Genomic DNA, 23,760 nt, shown 5'->3' on the forward strand with positions numbered 1-23,760 from the left:
GGAGAATTATTCCACTGCTCAAGTGACCTGTCAGGAGCTCCCTGCTCTCCAGTGTGGAGTTCTCCCTTTCTTAGTGTCAGGCTCATGAACCTCCTCCCCTTTGCCCTTTTGAGCATCCTGCCATCGTGTTTATAGACTCTGTTTCCAAGCCTCCCTCCAGCCTGTACTCTCATTCTCTGACAGAGAGCCATGCCAATGTGCATTACGGGGGGGTGTCATGTCCAGCTGTCGTTTTTACACAGTGTTATTCAGACCCCAGCACACACGAGTACTGGTAGGGCTTGTCTGAAGCCTCTCAGTGGTTAAGATCCTCCCAAAGTGCTGGTTCTTTTTCAATCTTCCATAAAGCTTCAGTCAGCAAGCTACAGCAAAAGCAGAGAGTCAACCACGTCAAGGCTTGTCACTTTGTCCTTCCTTGGCAGCATTTTTACAAAGCTCAGTGTCAGCTGCTGGGCAGGTTTTTCCATTTCACACATGTCCATAAAACAGCCTGAAATCAAACCTTGAAAAAATATTTGGGCTGTGGCAGGACAGGCAGTGGATGATTACCCAGTTACTCAGGAAAGAATTTTCTGTAGTATCTGGCTGGTGAATCTTGCCCATATGCTCAGGATTTAGCTGATCGCCATATTTGGGGTCGGGAAGGCATTTTCCTCCAGGGCAGATTGGAGAGGCCCTGGAGGTTTTTCGCCTTCCTCTGAAGCATGGGGCATGGGTGACTTGAGGGAGGCTTCTCTGCTCCTTGAAGTCTTTAAACCATGATTTGAGGACTTCAATAGCTCAGACATAGGTGAGGTTTTTCGTAGGAGTGGGTGGGTGAGATTCTGTGGCCTGCGTTATGCAGGAGATCAGACTAGATGATCAGAATGGTCCCTTCTGACCTTAGTATCTATGAATCTATGTACAAACTCAAAGGCCTGGTCCTGCAGACGCCGAAAAGGATGAGTAGCTTTATGCATTGACTTCACAGGACTCTGGATCAGGCCTTGCCTAAGGGGGTCGAGGGCTGGGACCTTAGGTGTTGGTCTTGTAGACACTTGTACATGTGTTTAGCTTTACCCATGTGCACAGTCCCCGACTACTCCCGAGAGCACAGTTAAGCCCATGTGTAACTGCAGGATGGGGGTCTTAGGAAGTTCTTGTGGTAGAAGAAGACTGTGTTCTTTAGCATTTAAGCAAATCTTACCCCATGCAGAATTGTCACTCAAACATACAGAAATGTCTAAGACAAAAGCCCCTTCTCTAGGCTGCATGTAAAAAGTTGCGTACGTTACCATGGTACTTTCCTTGCGGTAAGGTAAATCGCGATATTCCCTGATCAATTACGTTGGGGCAGGGTATTAAAATTTTAAAATACAAGAGAGACAAATTAAAGAACATTCACCATTTAAGTAATACTAACTTTGTAGCAATATATTTGACAGTTACAGTAACACACTTGCTTCAAAAGTCAGCTGTGATCTGCAGAAGAAACGAAAGCATTTTCTGCAATATATATGCTGGAGTTATGAGAACTCTTATCATAAATTCAAACCAAATCTTCCCTGGTCTTGGCATGATGCAAAGTTCCCCATGTACCTCTTAACTGATCTGGCACAATTTGCAGTTTTATTTTTTTTTTAATTTTGTTTCCTCAAATACAGATTATTGCATACTCAAGGAGACCAAGAATATACCATTCTCCAAAGCAGCAGCAGGTCTGGCCTCCATTAAATTCAGGAATGTAATAGAGTAACCTAGGCTTATCTAGACACTTTTCATGGCCCATGGATGAGCTAAAAACATCTGTTCCTACTGTTTAGCAGCTTTTTCCCCTTAAATCCTTTAAAAAAAATATTCAAAAGGTAAAGTTTGAGGTTTATAAAAGACCAACAAAACACTATTTTCTCTATAGGATTCAATACATCTCATAAGATTTCCACCTCTACTTTTCACTATATTCATTAATTATGTATTTACATTAAAATTGGTACAGTTTAAAAGCAAAATATTATTGGAAAGCAACCCAGCTCGCATACAGCGAGACAGGAATAATAATCAGTGTTTCCAAATGTACACACTTAATTCTTGTGTTGGTGCCTAAATAAGAGTAAGAATAGCTAGCCAGCTGAAAGACAAGCAGTTGACCTTGTCTGACTTTTCTCCTCCATATGGCACCTTGTTACATGCATGTTGAAATTGTTTATTGAGAATATCAACTGCAATATTTTGTAAAATATAGGATTTCTAAAATGATACATATGGTCGTAGGTTACTAAATAAAACCCCTGAAAACAGAACTAAGTAAACCAGGGCATGTGGAAAATTAATTACATTGCACATCTAGATAATAGAAAGGGTGTATACTATAAAAAAGTTACCTTTAGAAATAGCCCTCAGTAGCGCCCTCTCTTAATGGGCATATTTTCAGTTGCTAAACTGTAAAATGGACTTGCAAATGTGTGTGTTTTGCTAGAATATTAATATCCTTTACAGAACTGTTAACTTTCAACAATGTCTGTGAAAAAAACAAGAGAAAGATTTAGAAGAGTGTTGTCAGAGTACATCAAAACTGCAAACTGTTCCAGATGTTTAAAAACCCCCACCTTTTCCTTAGAAAAACCAGGTGTTCTGATTTACTAGAACTGGGATGAAATTCATTTTGTAGTGTTATGCCTGAGTAATAGGAACAAAAATGATTGTTGTATTGAAATGCACACTTTTACAGTAGGCTCCAGAGGAAGGCCGCTTCATTGAGCCAGTTTGACTGTACATACAATGCGTTGAAAACAAATATGTTCACACGCAGACTTCTTCACACACATCGGATCTGTTTTCATTCTTGAACAAGAGGCGCTTCTAAGACAACTTCACAGTCACTGCAAGCTGCAGCACAACTGTTTAAAATATCAGCAGCCATGCTGGGCGTCCCAAGGGAACCATTTTTGAATAATTTAAAGTTTACCAGAATCTCCGGGTCTGATTTTAAAAATTACAAAGACTGTAGCAATTTTGTATTTAGAGACCATATTCAGACCTATTTAAAAAGTCTGCTGGTTACCATTATTGGTAGTGTTTAGAAGTATTACCTCTTGCTGTTACCTCACAAACTAAATATTTCCAGATGTAGAAACCATGCTAGGAAGTGACACATACATATAAAGGCCTCCTAAAACAAGGTATCGCCACATTTCAAATGAGGGCACGTATACATGTATGCACCGTTCATCCCGGAAGACTAATGCTGATATTTTACAAGGTGATCTGAAGGTTTGGATTGCGAGCACAGGAGGTGGCATTTGCATCTTGTCTAAACATTAATGACAAATTCTGGATTAGTATAGGAGAATCCAGCAAACTCAGTCTGATCCAAGTTCATGATGAAGAGTTTGTCAGTAGGCGTGAGTTCCACAGGCTGCCTGGTGAACTCTTTGTCGAAGTTGGAAGTGTCTCGTTTGTCTTTCTGTCAAATGGAAAGCACAAAATTAAACACAATCAAAAGGGAGAGAAAAATACAAGAGAAATCCCAGCAAGGTGGATGTCTGTAATACCGTATGCGTGTTCAGAGCAATTGATGCTGTCCATTCTTTAGGATTTGTACATGGTATGTATACATATATTCTGAAATTGTTTGTTTTTTTAAGAAAATTACACGTTAGATTAGGTACACTACATGCAAATACTCAGCAGCAGCGTTTATCCACATAAATGCAATTGGGTACAGTGTGCAAAAACAGGAAAGCATTTATCTAACACTTTAAAATACCCAATAAAAGTTGTACAGTGACATGACGACAGCACAGTATGGTACAGAAGGGACATGGCATTCACAAACGGAAAATTCTCCCCACACCCACCAATCCGGCAACTTTAAAAAAGAAAACTAACGGAACAGTTTCTCAACATGCAAAACTTTCACTAGAAACACGGATTTCTTATCTACAGTAAGAGAGTCCTGGAGAAAGCAACAAGCCACAATATTGGAAGTAAACAATTTACTAGGATTTCAGCATACACACAAAACTAATCAGCCATAAAAATTTGGTGGTAGCAGATGATTTCCCCCCCTTTTGCTGTTAGTAGTCTGACATTTTTAGTTGGGTTGCTGTAATATCTTGATTTCCACTTGCTTTTATCTATTTAGTTTGAGATGAGTATGTGATTTTCTCCAGGGTCACATATAAAATATACAATGGGTCCAAAAACCTGGTGTAAAAATAAAGTTACATAGATGCAACCTTTTCTAAATACAGATCATCACAAAAATATAGACTGTACAGTTAGACCAAAGCAAAAAGAATTATTGTCTCAGTTAGGCTGACATTCTATTAGCATGTAAGACCCAATTTGTTAAACAAAAAGATCTTTGAATACTCATTTATGTAATGGATCTTGCCTGTGTAGACTAAAATACATGCTGGCTGTACTACATTAGAAAGGCTTGGTTGGTGTATGAATCCAGTAGCAGTGAAAACACAATATAAGCACCAGGAATACCTCATCAGTAAAGAAATATCCAGAGGGGAACTTGTATTATTACTAAAGACAGCAGATGTTGCAGTGTGTAAATAACACTATAGTTCCAATGCTGAGGAAACCTATGAGAACTCTATGTGATGACTGAAACAGGATGCAGACAGGCGACCTACCACAGCCATTCCATGCAATAGAGGAATAATATTTAGGGTCTTAGGTAGCACTTTTCATCAGTATAAAAATATGTGATTAAGGGAATGGGGGCATTTAATCATGCACCGAGCTCACACGGGTGTTTGTAAGTTGCTCATCACATGGTATCTAAGCACCATTGAAAGAGGATCAGTAAGTGCTAGATCCTATCAGAAAGTTCCAACTTTGGTTCAGGGCCATGATTTCCAGCTGTCCAGGCCATCACATCAGTTTACGCGGGGACGTGCGTTACACCCAGTGTTCACTACTTCCCCTTCAGAAAGACACTGGGGGACTGCAAACCTCAGCCTGGGGTGGTTGCAAGCACCCATAGGAGCAGGAGCCTGCACAACGGACGGGGAGCTCAGCATAGACCCATGACGGTGAAGAGTTGGTGGGGGGGGGCTGGGATACAAGCTAGGTCTGAAGTGGCAGGAGCCCTGGCAATGCATATTAGGGATTGGGAACCACTGCTGGAGAGAGACACACCCTTCGTTCCCCCCAAATTCAATGGGTTCCCTTCACTGCTATGTGAGGCTGTGGGAGTTAGTTTAGCAGCCCCCAGAGGGCTCTGGGTGGAAGCAGGGGTCATTGCAGGTGACTGTGTGTCTTGTGGAGCCTGTCGGTCACTTCTTATTTTTGAAAGCCAAGAACTGGCCCTCCAAGATCCCATTTTAGATGGGGGTCTCCCTGTTTGAATAGATGTCTGCGGTGCAGGGCAAGCTTGCCCACGCGCTCCGTTCTAGCACACCACTGTTTTTTTTGCAGCTCTGGTTTATTATCCTGTCAGCTAGTGCCAAAGGGGTAGCCAGTGCTCCTTAGGGGCTGCAATTCCACAGGCAGGGAAGCAGAACCTCATTCACACATTGGAGAAGCTGTGTCACTTTGTGATCGAGGACCTCATGCCTGGCCTGAATGAAAATGCACTGACCTGGCTGTGTGCAGAGAGCTGCTGTAACACTTACCCTGACAACTCCCCTCTCAGCCAGGCACGGCCATTCACCTTCAGATTGTCTTTACTGATGAAGTAACAGGAAGGCTTTATATTGCAGGTTGGCAAGACTCTTTAGTTCTGCTGGGCTCAGAGGCGATGAAGTCTAAAGGAGGACCCTGGCCAGCACGTGAATCATACAGCAGCCTGCCCCCGCAATCCCTTCTCAGAGAGCAACAGCCCCAACACACGGTTTGCTGCGTTTCCAGAGGAAGCCTTTTGCTGCTGCTTAGGACAGGAGCGCCACATCACAATCACACTCGCCAGCCACTCGCAAGTGTCAGCCCAGAGCATTCTCTCCAGTCAGAGTGGGTGAGGGCCAGGGTTTTGTGGAAAACGCCTGCCCCGCAGTTGGCCCTGTGCCTGAACTTGGCCGGCTCTTTTACTCCAGGTCGTCACGGACACATCCAGATAGTCCCTTATTGGGAAGGTACCGTTTGCTCCTAGGATATTAAATCGCCGACAATGCTGGCGACCGTGATGTGGCTGGCTCTGTCTGTCATCTCAGCCTGCGGACTAGGTCACCAAGGGCGCAGCAGACGGATGGCCAGAAGAGAGCAGCCTGTCCATGGGGCATTCCCTCCAACAGACCAGGCTCTGTACAAGACGCTGCTCCCTGGAACTGGGTTGCCCCAGGGAGGCCTAGACCGTTTCAAGAGGAGACAGCAGCCTCCGCACCCACAAAGGCGTGGGGGAGAAGGAGATGAGGTTAGAACCCCCAAAGAGGAGGGAGTGGAGGAAGGGGTGAATGTGGCATGGAGTAAGAGAGGCCAGTGGGGCTTGCGGGGGGAAGCTGGAGAGAGAAGCTGAGATGGAGGCAAGAGATCAGGGCTCGAAGGGAGAAGACAGTGACGGCGTGCTCTGTCGCCACTCAAAGCAAGCAGATGCCCCCATCCCTCCCCCACCCTAGATGTGACCAGACTCACCTACCCGTGTCTGCCCCCGCCACTCCCATGTCTGGCACTCTATCTTTTGCCTTTGGTCAGCTGGCTGCTGAGAGAAGCGGAGGGCTGGGGGTAATTGCTTCCCCCCCTCACCTCATCCCCACCCCTTCCAAGGAAAGGGGACGGTGGGCGGGGGTGCAGGGCAGGGCACGGATAATAGGGTGTGTGTGGGGGAGACTGAGCAGGAGGGGCCAGTTGGAGACGCAGGGATTCTGTCTGACAAAGAGGGAGTAGCACATTTCAGACAGATGTGAAAGCATGTGGGAGCCGAGCGGGGTGTTACCCTCCCCACCCCAAGGCAGGGCAGGAAGGACCCCGTTTCTCTTGTGCTGATGAGCCGGGCTCCACATTTGCTGGACGAGCAAGGGGGAGGGTGGCTCAAGGGGGCAGATCCTGCTCTCCTTGCCCGTGAAACTGGGAAGGTGAAAGGGTCCAATAGCAGTAACTGCTGGGGATGCCAACCCTCCAGGATTGTCCTGGAGTCTCCAGGAATTAAAGATTAATCCATGAATACTTCTAACCAAAATTGGCAACTCTAGTAACTGCCCAGACTGGCACAGCTCTGCTGTCTTAGATCTCCACATGCAGAGGGAAAGGCTGGGAGCAGCAAGTTTACTGACAGGTTCCCAAAGGCCACATGGAAACAGACGCACAGGGGCCCCCCCAGGATATCGTTCTATCAGATATCTATCAGATATCGTTCTACTGTGCTAAAAGCACAGTATGGAAGAATATCTGTAAAGTGAAACAACAGCATGTGTAGGAGAAAGACATAAGGACGCCCGCCACAAGTGCCCATTCAAGGGAGTAAGGAACGTTGGTTGCTTGATAGCAGAGAACTGGTGATAGAGCTGGAGCACGACTGTCTCCTCCCCTTTAGAGCAGCCTCTTAAGGGGCGCTCTCCTGTTCCGATCCCACCAGCTCGGATATTTTACAGCAGCTTCCCCTTCACCCCTTTCACTTTTCCACCAGCTTGGAAGAGAAATCCATAAAGTGAATTCCCAGCTGGTGAGAGTCACAAAGTGGTTTCTGCTTTAGTGATAAGCGAAACTATTATAACTTTTCTTCTCACTGTGAATTTCTCTCTAAAGATGTGTGTGTCCGCACAGGCATGCACACATGCTAGTTAGGCCTCTGCTGAGGAAGGAAGTTACCCGTTTGTGGAGGGAGCAGGGAAAGGGATACAGGGGGGAGGTACTGGAATGAATTAAGGAAAGGGAAATTGAGGCTGTCTCGGAAAAGCTTTCTGACAGTGGGATACAGTAGGCTGTGGAATCACCTGGCTAAAGGAGGGCAGGGAGCCCCATTGGTTGCGATGCGTAAAACTTGGCTAGCCAGAGCAAGGGGGACCGAATCCTGCCTCGACCTCTGGGAGATGTGCTTGGTGGCAGGTTTTTTTGCATTTCTGATTGTGTGTAGGAGACACTGTAGATCTCAGGGGTGAAAAGGGAGCAGTCAGATGCAAATCTGTCGAGTTTCACTTTGAATTCTGGTGAAGGAGGGGCCTGTTTAGTCTCTTGTGTGTATTCAAAGGTGAATTTCTAATGCCCAGGCTGTTTCTGTAGTCCACTGCTGCTGCTGGGACCGTGCACTCCACATGCAGAGTCTTGCACAGAGGCCTGTTTATACGTGGGCAACTTCCTCCTAAAAGAAAATCACTCCCCTCGCTGCGTCTACCTTAATATTAGAGGGGCAGTTGCAATTTCTTAGCAGTCATTTCCAGCACCTGTCCGTGCCCCTTTCTTATAGTCTGGAAGAGTTCCACACTGAGCAGCATCCCCTTTGCTGTGGGGTGGAACAGAGTTAGGGGGCTAGCGGGTAGTCCCTGCTGTGTTTGGTACTTTATTTGGCACCCCGAGAATAATCCTACAGAGCTCAAACGCTCCTATAATGCAGCAGAAGCAGAATTCCAGAGGAAACAAAGGAATTTTGTATGCATTTGGGAGAATGAGATTAGCAGATGCCTGTGATCTCTCTTTAGCTAAAAACCTACCAATTGCTTTGAACAACGGCTCCCTTGAGAGTTCACACATGCAGTAATGAGTCACTGGCTCACCATGCACAGTCTGATAGAGATAGTTTCACTTAAAATTTCTGGAAGCTTCAAAGCCTCATCCTGTAATCATTACTTACTGTTAAAGTCATTTAAAGAGCTAACCTAGAGGATGTCAAGGATGATGGGGTTTCTTGAGCTCTCACTAGAGAAAGAATGAATTGTACCTGGATTTCAGAACAAGAAAGCCCCCTCTTCAATCAGCAGTTGAGATCTTGGATCTTACTTCTTCTCATAACACAAGAACTAGGGGTCACCAAATGAAATTAATAGGCAGCAGGTTTAAAACAAATAAAAGCAAGTATTTCTTCACACAACACAGAGTTACCCTGTAGAACTCTTTGCCAGAGGATGTTGTGAAGGCCAAGACTATAACAGGGTGCAAAAAAGAACTAGATAAGTTCAAGGAGGATAGGCCCATCAATGGCTATTAGCCAGGCTGGGCAGGGATGGTGTCCCTAGCGTCTGTTTGTCAGAAGCTGGGAATGGGTGACAGGGGATGGATCACTTGACGATTATCCGTTCTGTTCATCCCCTCTGGGGTATCTGGCATTGGCCACTGTCAGAAGACAGGATACTGGGCTGGATGGACCATTGGTCTGCCCCAGTGTGGCTGTTCTAATGAGGGAGTGGGAGGAGGGGCATTGTTCTATACATACCCCAGAGATTGGTGGTGCCACTGAAGGATGCCAGTTGATAGCTTCATGCATTGTCTTGAAGGACACACTCTACAGGAATGAAAGGGGTAATTCAGCTCAGACCTATGGCCACACCCTGGGCAGTGACACTATGGGTGGTGCAAAAGTCCAGGAGATGGTATTGTGATGTGGGCTACTGCCTGCTGTGGCCTTACAGCAGACCTGGAAACTTGGGGGTACCCCAGGTTGGACTCAAACACGGTCAGCAATCAGAGATGATGTGCATGTAACATGCTGATTCCCAAAACCACCCCACCCTGACTGAGACTCAGTCTCATGGTTTCTGGCATCTCAGAGTACAGGACTGTGTTGAAATTTATCATTCACAAATAAATGCAGGGTTTTTTTTGACATATTGTTTCTTATTTTTTTATTTTATAATCAGTATTGGAAAAAGATTGGCACATTACAGCTCAAAGCAGCTTGATTCAAAGTGACAGCCCACAAACATCTGGCAGAATGGTACAAAAGGAAGTGATACGATTGTTGTCGTTTCATGAGAAACATCTTTCCTGAAGCGCTTTTTTTTTTTTCCCTTTTCCTTTTTTCGGATGCTAGGAACACAAACTTAGACTTTTTAAATATCCAGCAACATTCTTTAAGGTAGGAATATTAGTGAAAACAAAATTCTTTACAGGCTTCATCAGATTTCACAATACTGCTAGACTTTAAATATCAGCTCATTTTCATTAATACCATTTTTGACACATTTAAAGCGCATGTAACAAACTGAATTAATTGTTTTGGCATTTGAAAAAAACCCAAAGGAAAAAAAGGTTTCATATGAAATAATGTAAAAACATGTTGTGTCTGGTGTTTACTAGGGTGACCATAGATTTGAAAGCATTTACAAGGGTTCTTTCAAACTTTCCTTTTATAGCTGGATGATACACTTTCTTTTAACAAAAAAAGCTACTAAGAAACTGCACAATCAGGAGAAATCTGTGTGAGCAATAGATTTGGTTTCCCCAGTTACTTATTACTGCTATCAGGGAGTGCTGTGTCTGATGAAAAATTTAAAAAAAAAGGCAAGAGATTTTGCAATGTTTTTAAATAAACAAGGACTCAGGGTTGCATGTAAGACGAGAAGTCCCATGTCCAATCTCTTGACAAACTATTTGCTTTTGGGGGGGACTCAAGATTAATAAGAAGCCTGCAAAGTTCAGTGTTCCTAGGTATGTGATTACATTGAAGGGCTAGATAAGTGAAAGAACAGGGAAGCAAGGCAAATACTTAGATTTCTCCCAATTGTCATAGCCTATAACTGGAGAGCTGTTAGACACCCCATGTAATGATCTGTCTGTCAATGTACTGATATCATTAGCTATGAGTGAAATTTGATTAAAACATAATTAAATTGCAGTACTTTTCTCACAACAGTTGTCATTCTGAGAGGTCCCAAATTATGTGACAACACTTCTGGCTTTGAAACATGGTCACTCTAGTATCGTTACAAAAGAAAAACCATGAATGCAACTTTTGCAATGAAGAATGTCACCACAACAGCTGTTGGGACTGGGTGATAAAGATGCAGGAATGAGATCTACACAGCTACTTAGCTCTTGACTTCAGGTTTTAAAAATTCAGAGTTAACAAAGGAAAATCCTTCAAATTCTGATTGGTCAATGTTCCTGATGACTTCCTGGTCAGGTGGAGTTAAGACGGGTGGATGGCGAGTGAAAAATCGGTCGAAGTTTTCCGCATTCCGTCCACACTATGAGAGGGAAAAAAAGAACTCATGGTGGGTGGAGAAAACAAAACAAACTGGATGCGGTCTGCAGCAATCCCCTCCCATTCACACCTCGCAGAGCAGATTATTTCAATGAGGAAAATGAGAGAAAAGAAAAGAAGATGCAAAATACTTATGAACTATACCAATGAAGTGGGCTCAAATAAATGTGTTAGTCTCTAAGGTGCCACAAGTCCTCCTTTTCTTTTTGCGAATATAGACTAACACGGCTGCTACTCTGAAACTTGTCAAAATACTTATGAGTTTTGTTAAGTGCAAGGCTGGGTTTTCTCATGGAGCAGCCAGAGACTGATCAACTCTCAGGCTGTAGCATGGCTAGTGATTGCAGGAGCGGAACAAGAGGGCAGTGCAATTACTTGCTGAGCTTTTCCCAGTCACGTGCAGACAAACGGTACCTGTTTGAGCTGTGCTGCTAAGCCCTAGGCAGCTTCTGTTATCAAAGAGTACCAGTATTATACCAACACACACACACACACACACACACACACACGCACACGCACACGCACACGCACACGCACACGCACACGCACACACCTTGTCCTTCCCCTCCATCACCTGGGAACAAGAAGGTTTTGTCATGAACCAACAGTTTTGATAGTTCCACTTGTCCATGTTTAAGCAGGGACACCTCAGCTTTTGCAGATCTCACACTAGGTAACCCCTACGGGCTGAATGCCTATTGCAGACAAGGCCGTTATGCCACTGGAGAGATTTACAGTGCCCCCCGCCCCCCAGCACACCTGTCAGACACCTCATGCCCCCACACACATGCCAAACGCTACCTGGATTAGACTTTCTCCCAGCAAAACTAACCCATGTCAGCACTGCATGCAAGGAGATCATTGGTGTAACAGTCCTTGCGCCCCACATGGCACCGCTTGCTCTGCACCGAGGTCTGGGAAACGGTGCAGGTGCTGCAGGGTGCATCCCTTAGAGAGAACTGCTTTGGAAAATGCAGACCATGAAGGAAAGGTGTGCTGCCGTGTGACCCACAGGGAAACCGCTCCCTTGAATTGATCTGGAGGGATGGGAAGGAGGTCCTATGTTATAAGACAGCTGCCAAAAGAGGTAGCTTCTAAAAGCATTTCAGGCCTCCTCTAGGAGCGGGGAGAAGGGTCACCTTGAGAGCAGTGCAACAACTCCCCATCCTGGGGTGCATAAGCTCCTCCTTTCTCCAGGACAATAAACAGCTCTTGGACATGGTCACATGAGCGGGCATCCTGGGGAGACTTGGTCTAGTGGTCCCAGCCCAGGGCTGGGAGTCAGGACATCACAAGTGTTAATCCTGGCTGTTACACCGACTCCCTGTGTGATCTCAGAAAAATGATACTCTCCGACTCTGCTTCATTATCTGTGAAATAGGGATAATATTCACATGGGGGGAGGGAGCGAGAGGAGGGAGCTTAGTAAATATGACACTACTAATCTCCAGCACTCTTGGCTCACTAGGCATTAAGTACTGCTCATCCTGCCTCTCCAGATGCCATGACACCTCAGGGCCCATGCAAGCAGGTGTGTTACCATGGGGAGGAAAGACCATGAAAGGAAAGGGAACAGGGTTAAACACTAAACCCAGACCATCTCCTCCAATGCTCAAAGCATGTGCCATCTCTGACAAAGGGGCTGTGTTCCCCGGATGGGCTGTCCTGGGCTGGCCAGCCTGGCCACTATACACCACCATCCACTGAGCTACACACAGCTTCACCTTCACTTTCCTTTAGAAAGCTTGCATTTGTTAAGTACTCCCTGGTGTTTCCACAGGACTGGTCCTCTTCCAAATGCTCTACATTCTCCTTAATCCCCCTGCTTCCCATGGTGCGTGAGGTAGAGAAATAAGGATACAATGCATTTCACAAATGGGGAAACTGAGTCAGAGGGGATAAGAGACCAATCCAAGGCCACAAGGGAATCGGTGTCAGAGCCAGGATTAGAACCCAAGAGGTTCCAGGCTTCTCATCTTGCGCAGAAATGCGTCACTGCTATGCCTGTCTGATAGGTTTACTGAGGTGACACTATAAAATAGACAGCATGATGGTCCTCTGAATAGTAATTCGAGGGGCCAGAGCCTCATTTGATGTCAACTGACACCAACTGAGAATTCAACCATAGGGGCTCTACATTTTCTATATGAAACAAAGGGGTGGTTAGGGGCGGGAGTGAGAGACGCCTGTCAAATGCTTTATTTCACTTTGAATGTAAAAGAAAGAATGTAAAGAACTCCTAAAAAGAAAAGGAGGACTTGTGACACCTTAGAAACTAACAAATTTATAAGCTTTCGTGCATCCGATGAAGTGAGCTGTAGCTCACGAATGTTTATGCTCAGATAAATTTGTTAGTCTCTAAGGTGCCACAAGTCCTCCTTTTCTTTTTGCGAATACAGACTAACACGGCTGCTACTCTGAAATCTAAAGAACTCCTGTAACCTTGGGTGCTGCTGTAGACTACTGTTAGATGGGTACTAGGTTATAACAGATCCTGTAAGATTTATCATTGGTCTATTATTAGGAAGTGATGCAGTTACAAACTGCCTGATTATACCTACCACATGCATATTACATCCTGTATGAACTGGAATTCATGGCTTTACTTTAATGGCGAGTGAGCTGTATTTCTTATCAAAACTACCACACAAGTACCACACTCCTGACTGTGTTCCCTCTGGCACTGGAGATGCAGGAGCCAGGACCTATTGGTCCCCTCATCTCTCCTCCCTAATACACATCTCGAAAGAGCACATATGCTTTCCATGCTGGGACTTTCCCCAAATGAACTATCATTTGCTGAGAAAACAGATTTGCATTTTTAATAAACGTAATGTCGGTCTAAGAATATTAAACAGTAAAGACAATACCTGCAAACTGTTCAAAATTCTGCACTTCTTTGTTCACTGAGGTTTAAAAAAAAAAGAATGCTAACATCAGCCCACTTGCTAATACGCAGCCCCTTTGGCATATTTTATGTTCTTACAGCCACTTGGTAAGCTATCATTATTCCTAAAACCACTGGACAGTTCAGTGAATAAAGTTAAATGCTAGCCACAGCCATGCAAAGCCAGTTTGCTCATCTTCAGAATATATTCTTCAGCCATAACGTATCCCTTTCCCATTGTGCAGATCAATGCTTCAGATCAGCCAATCACTTAAGCCCCTGCTTAAACTTAAGCATTGGTTTAAACTCATCCTATTCAGCAAAGCACTGAAGAATCTGATTCATAGATTTTAAAACCAGAACAGACCATTAAGATTATCTAAGCTGATCTCTTCACAAACACGGCACAGAACTTTGCCCATCCATTTCTTCATGAAGCCCATAATTTAGGTTTGAACGAGACCATTTTTTTAAAAAAAGACAGCCAGTCCTGATGTAAAGGCTCCAAGTGATGGAGAACCCACCATAGCCCTAGGTAAGCTTTTTTCAGTGGTTAATTACCTTCAATGTAAAAGTTTACACCTTATTTCTTGCCTGACTTTTTCCATCTTCAGCTGCCACCCAATGGATTTCATTCTGCCCTCTTCTGCTAGATTAAACAGCTGTCCATGATCAGAAAAGTTCCTCCCCAGTATAGACACTTACAGACGGCAATCATGTGCTTAAGTGATTTTCTGAATCAGGGCCCAAATGTGCTCAGACACCTCACAAGATTTTTCCTGTCTCTTTTCCCCATGGTATTCTAGCCAGATGAAAGGCAAATACACCTGGCCCACCTCCATGAAACATGTAGCTCGTATCACTCCCAGCACTGTATTTTGACAAGATGTGCTAACCTTTTAACACTTCAGTGGGGCATGTCACCTCATTTTCACTAGGTAAAAGATGAGTCAGTCAGTGGCAAAACAAGAGGGAAGGTTCTTAAAAAGCTGAGGCCATGTCTACTCTACAGTGGCACAGCGATGGTGCTGTAGTGCTGTTGTGTAGATCCTTCCTACATAGAAGGAAGGGATTTTTCTGTCCAGGTGGAAAGAAGAAAGGCGGAAAGTAGGCCAACAGAAGAAATCTTCCATCAACCTAGCCACAGCCGCACTGTGCGTTAAGTCAACCTAACCACGGTATTCAGGGCATGACATTTTTCACAGCTCTGAGCAAGCTAGCCAGATCGATCTAATTTTTAAGTGTAGACCAGCAGTTAGAAGCTGGTCTTTGAACAACACAGTATTATCCATAAAAATGCCTGAGTCTTTCAAGATCAAGGCTGACAAAGAAGTGATGCGAGTTACAAAGATATTAAGCCATCCAAAGTGCAGATCCGGTGTGAACTAGTTCACTGCGATTCTCATAATTTATATTGTGGGGGTGCCTCAAATGGGGCAGGGGAAATGCAGGCCCTGCACTGAGAAGAGCAGTGTCTAGGACAAACACTGAGTGAGGGGAAGAGTTACTAATATATGAGCCAAGTAATCAGAGTAATAGGCAGGTAGCCGGTTAGATGCTTTTTATACAGATAAACTGGATAATTTCTCCACCCCCACAGACCAATTCCCAGCCTCCGTTCTGATGTCCTCACACTCTTCCCTCCCAAAATTCCTCTCAGCAGAGAGAAATCTATTCTACGGGTCCCATGATGCAATGCACCTTAGGGAACAAAGGGCTGAGAACACCAGAAGGGAACCCTCTATTCGCAGGGTAAGCGGCTGCTTTTTGCTAAAGCAAAAAACACTGAACTTCTGTTTACTCTGCCCTCTTGGCCTCCCTCCCCAATCAAATAATCTCCCAAGTTGGTTCAATAAGACTGCTTCCAACCTGTCATCTCTGCTAAGACTCAGAACAATTTTAAAAGGTGGTCAAGCTATAGATTCTGGAAAGAGAAGGTTGCAACAAAAGCCCTGATGGCACCTTAGCTTAGTGGCACTACTGGGGGCTGTTAGGAGGATGCTCCTTATTTCCAAATGATTCAGGGAGCAGAAGAAAACCTAAAGACACATGCCCTCCCTCTCTAATTCGGCATGATAGCTGGAGATGTCATAGATGTCTAGAAATTAAGATGAAACAGCCTGATTGTTTCACGCTGATCTGACAACCCACAAAATATAAAATTTGAACAATATCCATCAAGACTTCCAGTTTCATTGGCAAGAGCTGGTAGCTATCCCAAGCCATGCAATGAAACACCAGACCTGGACTCTTACAAAAGATATATTATATGTTGGACACACTGGTGTCAGCAGAGAAAATATTTTCATTTCTGGTAGCTGGCTGCCTGAAAGCCATCAGATTAGCATCAAAAATAGAAAATAAATTTACAAAAATGAAGTTGCCAGTTGCATAAACCCTGGAGGCTCAAGAGAATGTGGAGATATGGACTTTTCTAGGCTATATTGTCACTAGTTTTTCCCCTTAGCAACAAGATAAAACAAATTATTGGGAAACTAACTGAAAAAGGTTATCAGAATCGTAACGTACAGCATAACAAGAGCTACCTGCTAATAAGCAGCTCACTTGCAGATTCCATCCACTCCCATATATATATTTAAAGCTTTGCAGTGCTTTGAAAATATACCTGTCACTGGCCATTAGCTTCACAAGTTTTTGGTGGAGAGACGTTAGGTAGCTCATTTGAAACATTTGAGGGCATTCGATCTGATTGCTTTGAAGGGATGTATTGCATGTTTTTTTAAACACTTAATATCGATTACTTTAGGATTAATTGGGCAAGGTTTTAATGTTTGTGAAGTTCTTTCAGATCCTGGGATGAAAAGGAAAACCAAGTATTATTTTTAAATGTTTGTATTTCATCATGCTAACCAAAATAGCTACAGAAACCTGCATCAACAAGTCATAACTCCTGCCATAACATCAGAAGCGCCTTTACAGTAAGAATATTTGAAAAGTTGTTCAGACACTATGAATTTAATTTTCCAGTTTTGTGAATAGGTGATTTTGTTCCTGCAGTTTGTAAAAATGTAAGGAAATTGCCTGGCCAGTAGCTCAAAGTCACATAACTACAGTTTTTGGGGAAAGGGACGGAGTTTATGTGATGGCAAAATAAATGCCGTAACCAAAAGAGTGGGAGAATGACCTGATGTGAACTGCATGCAATCCAAAACGCAAAGGTTGAGGGCTATAACCAGGGATCCGTGTTGTGCTGTTAAGACAGTGATCGTTGAAATGATCTTGAAGAGATGCTGTGCTGTATATTTTAGATCAGAGCTGTGCCTCCAGGGTTCTTGTTCTTCATGGATCCTAATTCAACTTTCATCCTTGTATGAATGAGATGTGACAATTGCTCTCTTTCTTTCTTTAAAGGTTACAGAGGCATTTATCAGCAAGCCAGCTATCCCAACCCCCAGTACCTTAGAGCCCTTATGCACCATATCCTGCCATTTCACTAATTAATACAGCAGGCAGCTGTGCATGGTAATGCAAACAACAGGCCAATTCCTTTCCAAACAGATGCACAAGTAACATTTTAACAGTTTTTTTCTTCTGAAGGATGATATAGCCATATTCCATTGGATAAGTGATACGGAGAAGAATTCACATTGCTATCGGCTGTAACTGATGCTCTTTACATCAACACCAAATTTTACTGCTTCTAAAACTGAGCTCCTCTGAGAGAAGAAAGACATCCCATAGGAATTTTTGTATTTAACAAAAGCCACTTGGGGAAAACAATCCACCCCATTTTAGTACTCTCTGAACAAACAAGCAGGACTCCATCCTGAACTGAGAACGTGGGAATCTATTTTACACAAATCCTCAAAGTATCCTGTCTAATATTTATAGCCCCTGCAGAATGGCTTTTTTTTTATTACAGCTGCAGAAATAAAACTGTCAGCTTAGAAGATAGCCTTTTTGTTTTACCAATATCTAGCTTGATTTCCAATAGAGACAACAAAGACATAATAAAATATTTTCCCATTGATCCTGGAGATGCAATGAAATACCACAAAGCTGACACTGGCTCTTTACACTGTTATGTCAAACATCTTCCCCTATTCCTGAAGTTCAGCTCAGGTGGCGCGTTGGACACATCCTCAAACTCTCATTGTTACAGCTTGTGAGCACCTCATCATAATGGGGGAGATTTTCAAATGGCACCGAACCTCACTCCCACTTTTCACAAGGCGATCGCTCTGCATCTGACCTATCAGTCCTCATCTTCAAAGGAAACCTTCATCACACGTTCAGAAGACGAGCTGGGGAGCTTACATTCATAACTTTGCTACACATTAAAAATCACGGTCTTAATAAAAACACTGGATTTATGGCTTATTACAACAATCTGTACCCCACAAGCCCCCCTTTTTCTCCTATAACTACAGGGGTGTTAATGGGCCAGAATGGTCCCTGAGAACTTATGCTAACCAGACATACCAAACCCACGAAAAAAACCGCAGAAATTTGGCTTGTTTTTGGCTTAATTAGCTTGTGAGTTGTTTGTTGGCTAGTTTTTGGCTTGTAGCTTGTTGCTTCTTTTTTTTGATTGGCTTCTGGGGCAAGCAGGGGAAAGTGGGGGAAGAGAGTCGAGGGTGCACAGCGGGCCCACCACAGCCCCAGACTGCACGCCGGGGAGATCAAGTCACAGAGTGTTGGGGTTCTTAGGGATTGGCTTCTTTGGGCCTTGCTTGGAAATGGGATTAGTTGGATTTTTGGCTTATTGTGAAAGTTGGGGTGCTTACTTATCATGTAAAAGTTGGCAACTGTGGTGCTAACTACTTATGCTAAACTATCTGTATTAGCTGTGACACTCTGTGTACCTTTCCCAGATCTGAGGAAGGGCTCTGTGCAGCTTGAAAGCTGCTCGCTCACCAATAGAAGCTGATCCAACAAAAGATATTACCTCACCCACCTGGTCTCCCATGGGCACTGTGCCTGATTCGGCTACACTCATCCCCTCTACGGCAGACCCTCAGCTGGTGTAAACTGTCAGCACACGGTCAATTTTAATGGAGCTATGAGCTAGTACAACAACAGTGGATCTGTCCTATTGAGTAGAATCTTGTTCAGGGAGCACTACCACTGAAAGCATTGGGTCTGCTCCACCGGAGTCCGAGTGCTGTGAAAAGGGACCCAAGTTTTCAAGTATTTTCCTTCTAGCAAGGTTTTTTGGAATGCTAGGAGGAGAAGTTTAAAAAGAGGGCACTTCATCACCTTATAACATATTGCCTTATTCCATCACCTATGCATTGACACAAATTATACAGAATGAAAAACAGGCAGCTAATTTTTGGCCAGACTCCAAGTCCTAGTAAGCTGTAGCTCATAAAAGCTTATGCTCAAATAAATTTGATAGTCTCTAAGGTGCCACAAGTCCTCCTGTTCTTTTTGCTAGTTTAACAGCTGTCTCTGCTTCAGAATCCTTTTTGCAACTGTTGCAGTGAGACAGAAAACAGGGTTCAAAAATAACTCTCCCCCCATTTCAGTCCACAGGAAGAAGCAAAAGATGATGAATCGTGAGCTGGCCAAGTTCCTGTACATGCTTCCATTAGCCTAGCTTGGAGTGCATCTCTCTCGCTATCCTGGTCCATACAGTGGGAAGAAGGAACTGTTTATGAGTAAAAGCATGAGAAGTTTAAACAAGCACTGCCCATGCCCATGAAATGCACAGAGTGCTGATTGCTTTGTAATCATGCTTTGCACTTACAAAGCATCTTAGCAGGAAAATGAGCAGCTTGGCAGCAAGACAGCGTTTAGGGCTGCAAAGATGCTATACTGATGGCTTTGTCTACTTAACTTCTAAAAATTATACTAAGCACAAGGATGGGTGGAAATTATGCACTGATAGAGAAGTGTTTGGATGAAACAGATTCCACTCCCCTTGTCCCCTTTTCACAGCCAGGAGAGGGAGAGACAGTCATGAAGAATAACAGACTACACTGGTGTGCTGCTAATCCTTTGCTCACCAGAGAGGGCCTTCATCTCCCTTGCCCAGCCTTCAGAGAGGGGCATTATAGGTCTCGGGGGAGGGGAGGGGAAGAGCAGGATTGCTTTTTCCTAAAGGACCCCTAGCAATCACACAAACCATACAAATCTCAGCCTACTGTGAAGAGGAGCTGTTACAAACTGCTAATGGCCAGTGTCCCATTAAGGGTGGGAGTTTCAAAGGAGAGGATTGAAATTTGCCATCTCCAACCTGGGGCAAATGCTAGAAAGGGTAACATTTTCAAAAGCCCCTAAGTGACCTAGAAGCCAAAATCTCATTTGCAAAAGTGACTTGGTCAGATTTTCAAAAGATATTTCATTGCTGGAAGGTACAGACTGGCACCCAGTGGGGCTGACTCCCATAGGAGTTAGGAACCTAGTGGGAATTTCAAAACTGCCTGTCTGAATGTTTAGGTGTATCAGTACCTTTAAAAATCTGGCTGTTAGGAGCCCAATTAAGGACTAAGACTCCTAAGTCACATTTGAAAATGGGTCTTAGGTGCCTTTGGAAAATTTTACTCCCCTCCAAAAATCTATGTACAGGGATACATTGGGAACACTTCTGCATACTAACTAATTGAGTAAATATTTTCAGTTTGTAAAAAAATTAGTTAATATTGGCCCCAGTTCTGCACAGCTTAAATCTCATTGACTTCAGTGGGCCTTAAGCACTTGCTGAAATGTTTTGCTGAATCAGGACTGCTATGTCTCTTTGTAACCAAGGAGGTTTCTTCGGAAGAGAATGAAAATATAAACAAAATCATTAAAATGAAGTCAGAGAGATTGATCTTGAGGGGGACAGAGAAGAGCTCATGGTTTTACCCTCACTATAGGTTTCCTGCATGTCCATTTTGTTAGGGGGAAAAAAACATTCAACTTTAAAACATTGACTAGTTGGGGATTTCTGGTGTATACAGCTTGAAAACTGTTCTCCATTTGCCTGAGCCTTAACACACATACCGCAGGTACTGTACAGTCACAATGCACATTTACATGTGCTTGCCTACATAGGAGCTGCCCACTAAATGCTTAACTTTTTCTAATTTGGAAATAGCTCCTGGACTCACCTCACCACAACAGAGGTTACAGCAAGCATAACTGACTGATTTCCTAAGTAACTGGGTCTGTAAATAGATTTCAATATTGATTAACTCAAAATGATTCAAATAAGATTTAATTTATGTAATTAGATAATTATTAAATTAAGATTTTTTTAAAAAAACCTCACTGACTTCCTTGTTGTCAGCACTTCTATACTCTGCCATTTGATTTCAACGCTTTCAGAGTGAGGAGACTTTTCAAATCACTACGCTTTATGTAAAATAAAGGAGTAATTAGACACCAAAAACAATCATTATCTCAATGAGAGGCAGAGTGAGTGTGTAAACACACTTCTCAGGGTAAGCGCCACCAGGCAGGGAATTGGTATGCAGAGACCAAACCTAAGAGCAAGGAAGCACAGCCCCTTGTCAGAAGTGCTGACTTTCTGCATATCAAAGACAAGCTGCAGCCCCGGATCTCTCGTTACAGTCACTGTGATAAAGGTTAATCAAGCACCAAGCAGGAACCAAACCACAAGATCTCAAGAATGTATTTTCAGCACCAAGGACAGAGCAGAGCCAAGTCAGGCTGAATAAGTAACTGTCCCATTTTTGTTTGTTTGTTTTAAAATTATACAGGTTTCCAAGAAGTGAAGCATGGCCATTACAGGCAGCCAGACAAGGGGAGCGTAAACAAAGGCTCCCTTTGAAGCCAGCCGCTGTGTCTGCAGAGCTGCCATTAGATTAGGAAGATGCTGCCAGGAGCTCCTGGGTGTTCGGCAAACATGGAGGTTTGTGAAGAGAGTCCCCAGCAAGAGCTGTGTAGAGACAGGCAACCATCCAGTGTGGTGAAGATGCCACCAGAGCTGAAACATGGCAGAGGAGGACCTGGCCCAGCCCAGCGCCAGCTTGCTCCCATTAGCTTCTTAATTGGCATCTGTATTAGAGCCTGGACGGTTCCGGCCTCAGTGGCCTTGTGTACAGCCAAAACCATTTTGCCGTTTTGAGCAAAGCCATCGCCAGCTGCATTACCTGATGCGATGCTGAACTCAGTGGGCCCTGCTCCGCGCTGACCACTGAACTGCAATCAGCTTGGCGTCAGCGGTAACGTTCTGTAGTGCAGACAAGCTCTCTGTGCACATGTGCACACCTTTGTTAGACTGTTAGCTACAGTCTGTATTTTAAAACCTTGGCTGACCAGAAAAGTTCCATGTAGTCTATTGTCTTTATATTATTTCAACGGCTAATTTGAAATAAAAAAAAAGATTTCTGTGGAAGTGAAAAAGACCACGTTAGCACATATTGCCATTGCTGCGCCTTTTTGCGCAAGACCAAACTTGCTGCCTTTAAAAGTCTTAGATTACAGGTGAACTTTTAAAAGTGATCACAAATTATTCCTTCCCCAAGGATATTTTAAACCCAGATTTTCTGTATCCCTGTGACTGTGAATGGGCATTTTGATAAGCAGACAGCACCTTTAAAAAAAAGTTCCTTTCCTTTGATTTCCTTTTGGCAGATGGCATTAAAGGAATATGTATTTTTCAACACAGATGCATGGCTGTTGGAATATATACCATCAGCAGGTACTTGAGTCATCTTAATCCTCACTAATCCAAAAACCTACTGAACCCTACCTTAATACTAATCTCCCTTTCCTATCAAATGTTAAAATATTTCCTACGGCAAGCTGTTAGATGAGAAAGAACAGACAATAGCTTACCATACTCCATTCCAAGATCCACGTTCAAAGGGAATTTTAAAGAAATAAGACATTTACAGCAGGACACAATTTGAACATTCTAAAAACAAACACATTGAGAGAGTGTATTTGACAGAATTCAACTTTTTGCATTAAAAACAAAAACAAACAAACAAAGAAGTTGTAACATGTGGCAGATACAGTAACAGGACATCTGGCTCAGGAAGGAACTGGTGAATGGCAGGAGACAGGAAGAAGCAGGTCTGGTTAGAAAATGAGCATAGATGGAGAAAACAAGCAGTTACAAATTTCAGGAAAAATGGATCATTGCCAAATGAAAGTCATGCTCTGAGCTTCCTGGGCTCTGTGCTAGAGGCTGTAACTTCCAGAAACACATTAAAATGCACGGCCTCATCCCCACCTCTCCTCGAATTGGCAGCCCCACGTGGGTTTTCATTTTTGAACATTAACACAATTCACATAAATATCTCCTGTCCTGAGCATGCAAATCAGGGTCTGGCTTTACAGCTGACCCCAAATGATTCACCAGCTGTGATGATTTGGGAATCTATGTACAACTTTATAATTTCAAACTGGAATTCATAACTCTTTGTACATCTCTCTATCCATTTTGATTGTGAGGCTAGTCTGCCTTCTCTGCTGTCTTTTTACCTCCATCTAGGGATACCATCCGAGGGGTGGTGACACCAGGCTAGTAACGTAGGGTGGTTAAACCTTGATAGTCTTCTGTCAAATGGAAGCACCCTTGGACAAAGAAGGCAGCCAGACCTAGAAAAACAGCTCACCCAGGTGCGTAGTAATCATGCAACAGAATGAGCTGACGGGACACTCTGAACACCTGACGAGGCTGATTGGGAGGGAGTCACCTGACAAATGGAACCGCGTCTTTATGAAAGGAGGACTCCGCCCAGCTGTTCTAGAGAGAGAGGGAGACAGGAGCAGAGGCAGAAGCCGAAAGCAAGACTGTGCAGGAGAAGGGGGAGGATCCTGGATACGCTAGGGGACTCCCACTTCAGCCCCAAGAACCATCCAGAGTGGTGAGGAAACTGAGGCAGGG

The 23,760-nt window shown here is 43.8% G+C and overlaps 1 protein-coding gene across 2 annotated transcripts in view; it reads right to left on the bottom strand.

Annotated features, from left to right (window-relative positions):
• Window positions 1–1,327: 1,327 nt before the first annotated feature.
• Window positions 1,328–23,760, bottom strand: part of PRKCB (protein kinase C beta) — a 244,315-nt gene continuing 221,882 nt past the window's right edge. The window contains exon 17 of one of the 2 annotated variants that reach the window (XM_038419585.2): window positions 1,328–3,442. In XM_038419585.2, the coding sequence (XP_038275513.1) occupies window positions 3,290–3,442 (153 nt within the window). In that variant the 3' untranslated portion in view covers window positions 1,328–3,289. Of the gene's footprint in view, window positions 3,443–4,052; window positions 11,049–23,760 lie in introns of those variants that run through there. The other variant, XM_038419584.2, reaches the window with a different exon arrangement.

This window comes from Dermochelys coriacea, chromosome 10, assembly GCF_009764565.3.
Source record: "Dermochelys coriacea isolate rDerCor1 chromosome 10, rDerCor1.pri.v4, whole genome shotgun sequence".
Taxonomy (NCBI): Eukaryota; Metazoa; Chordata; order Testudines; family Dermochelyidae; genus Dermochelys; species Dermochelys coriacea.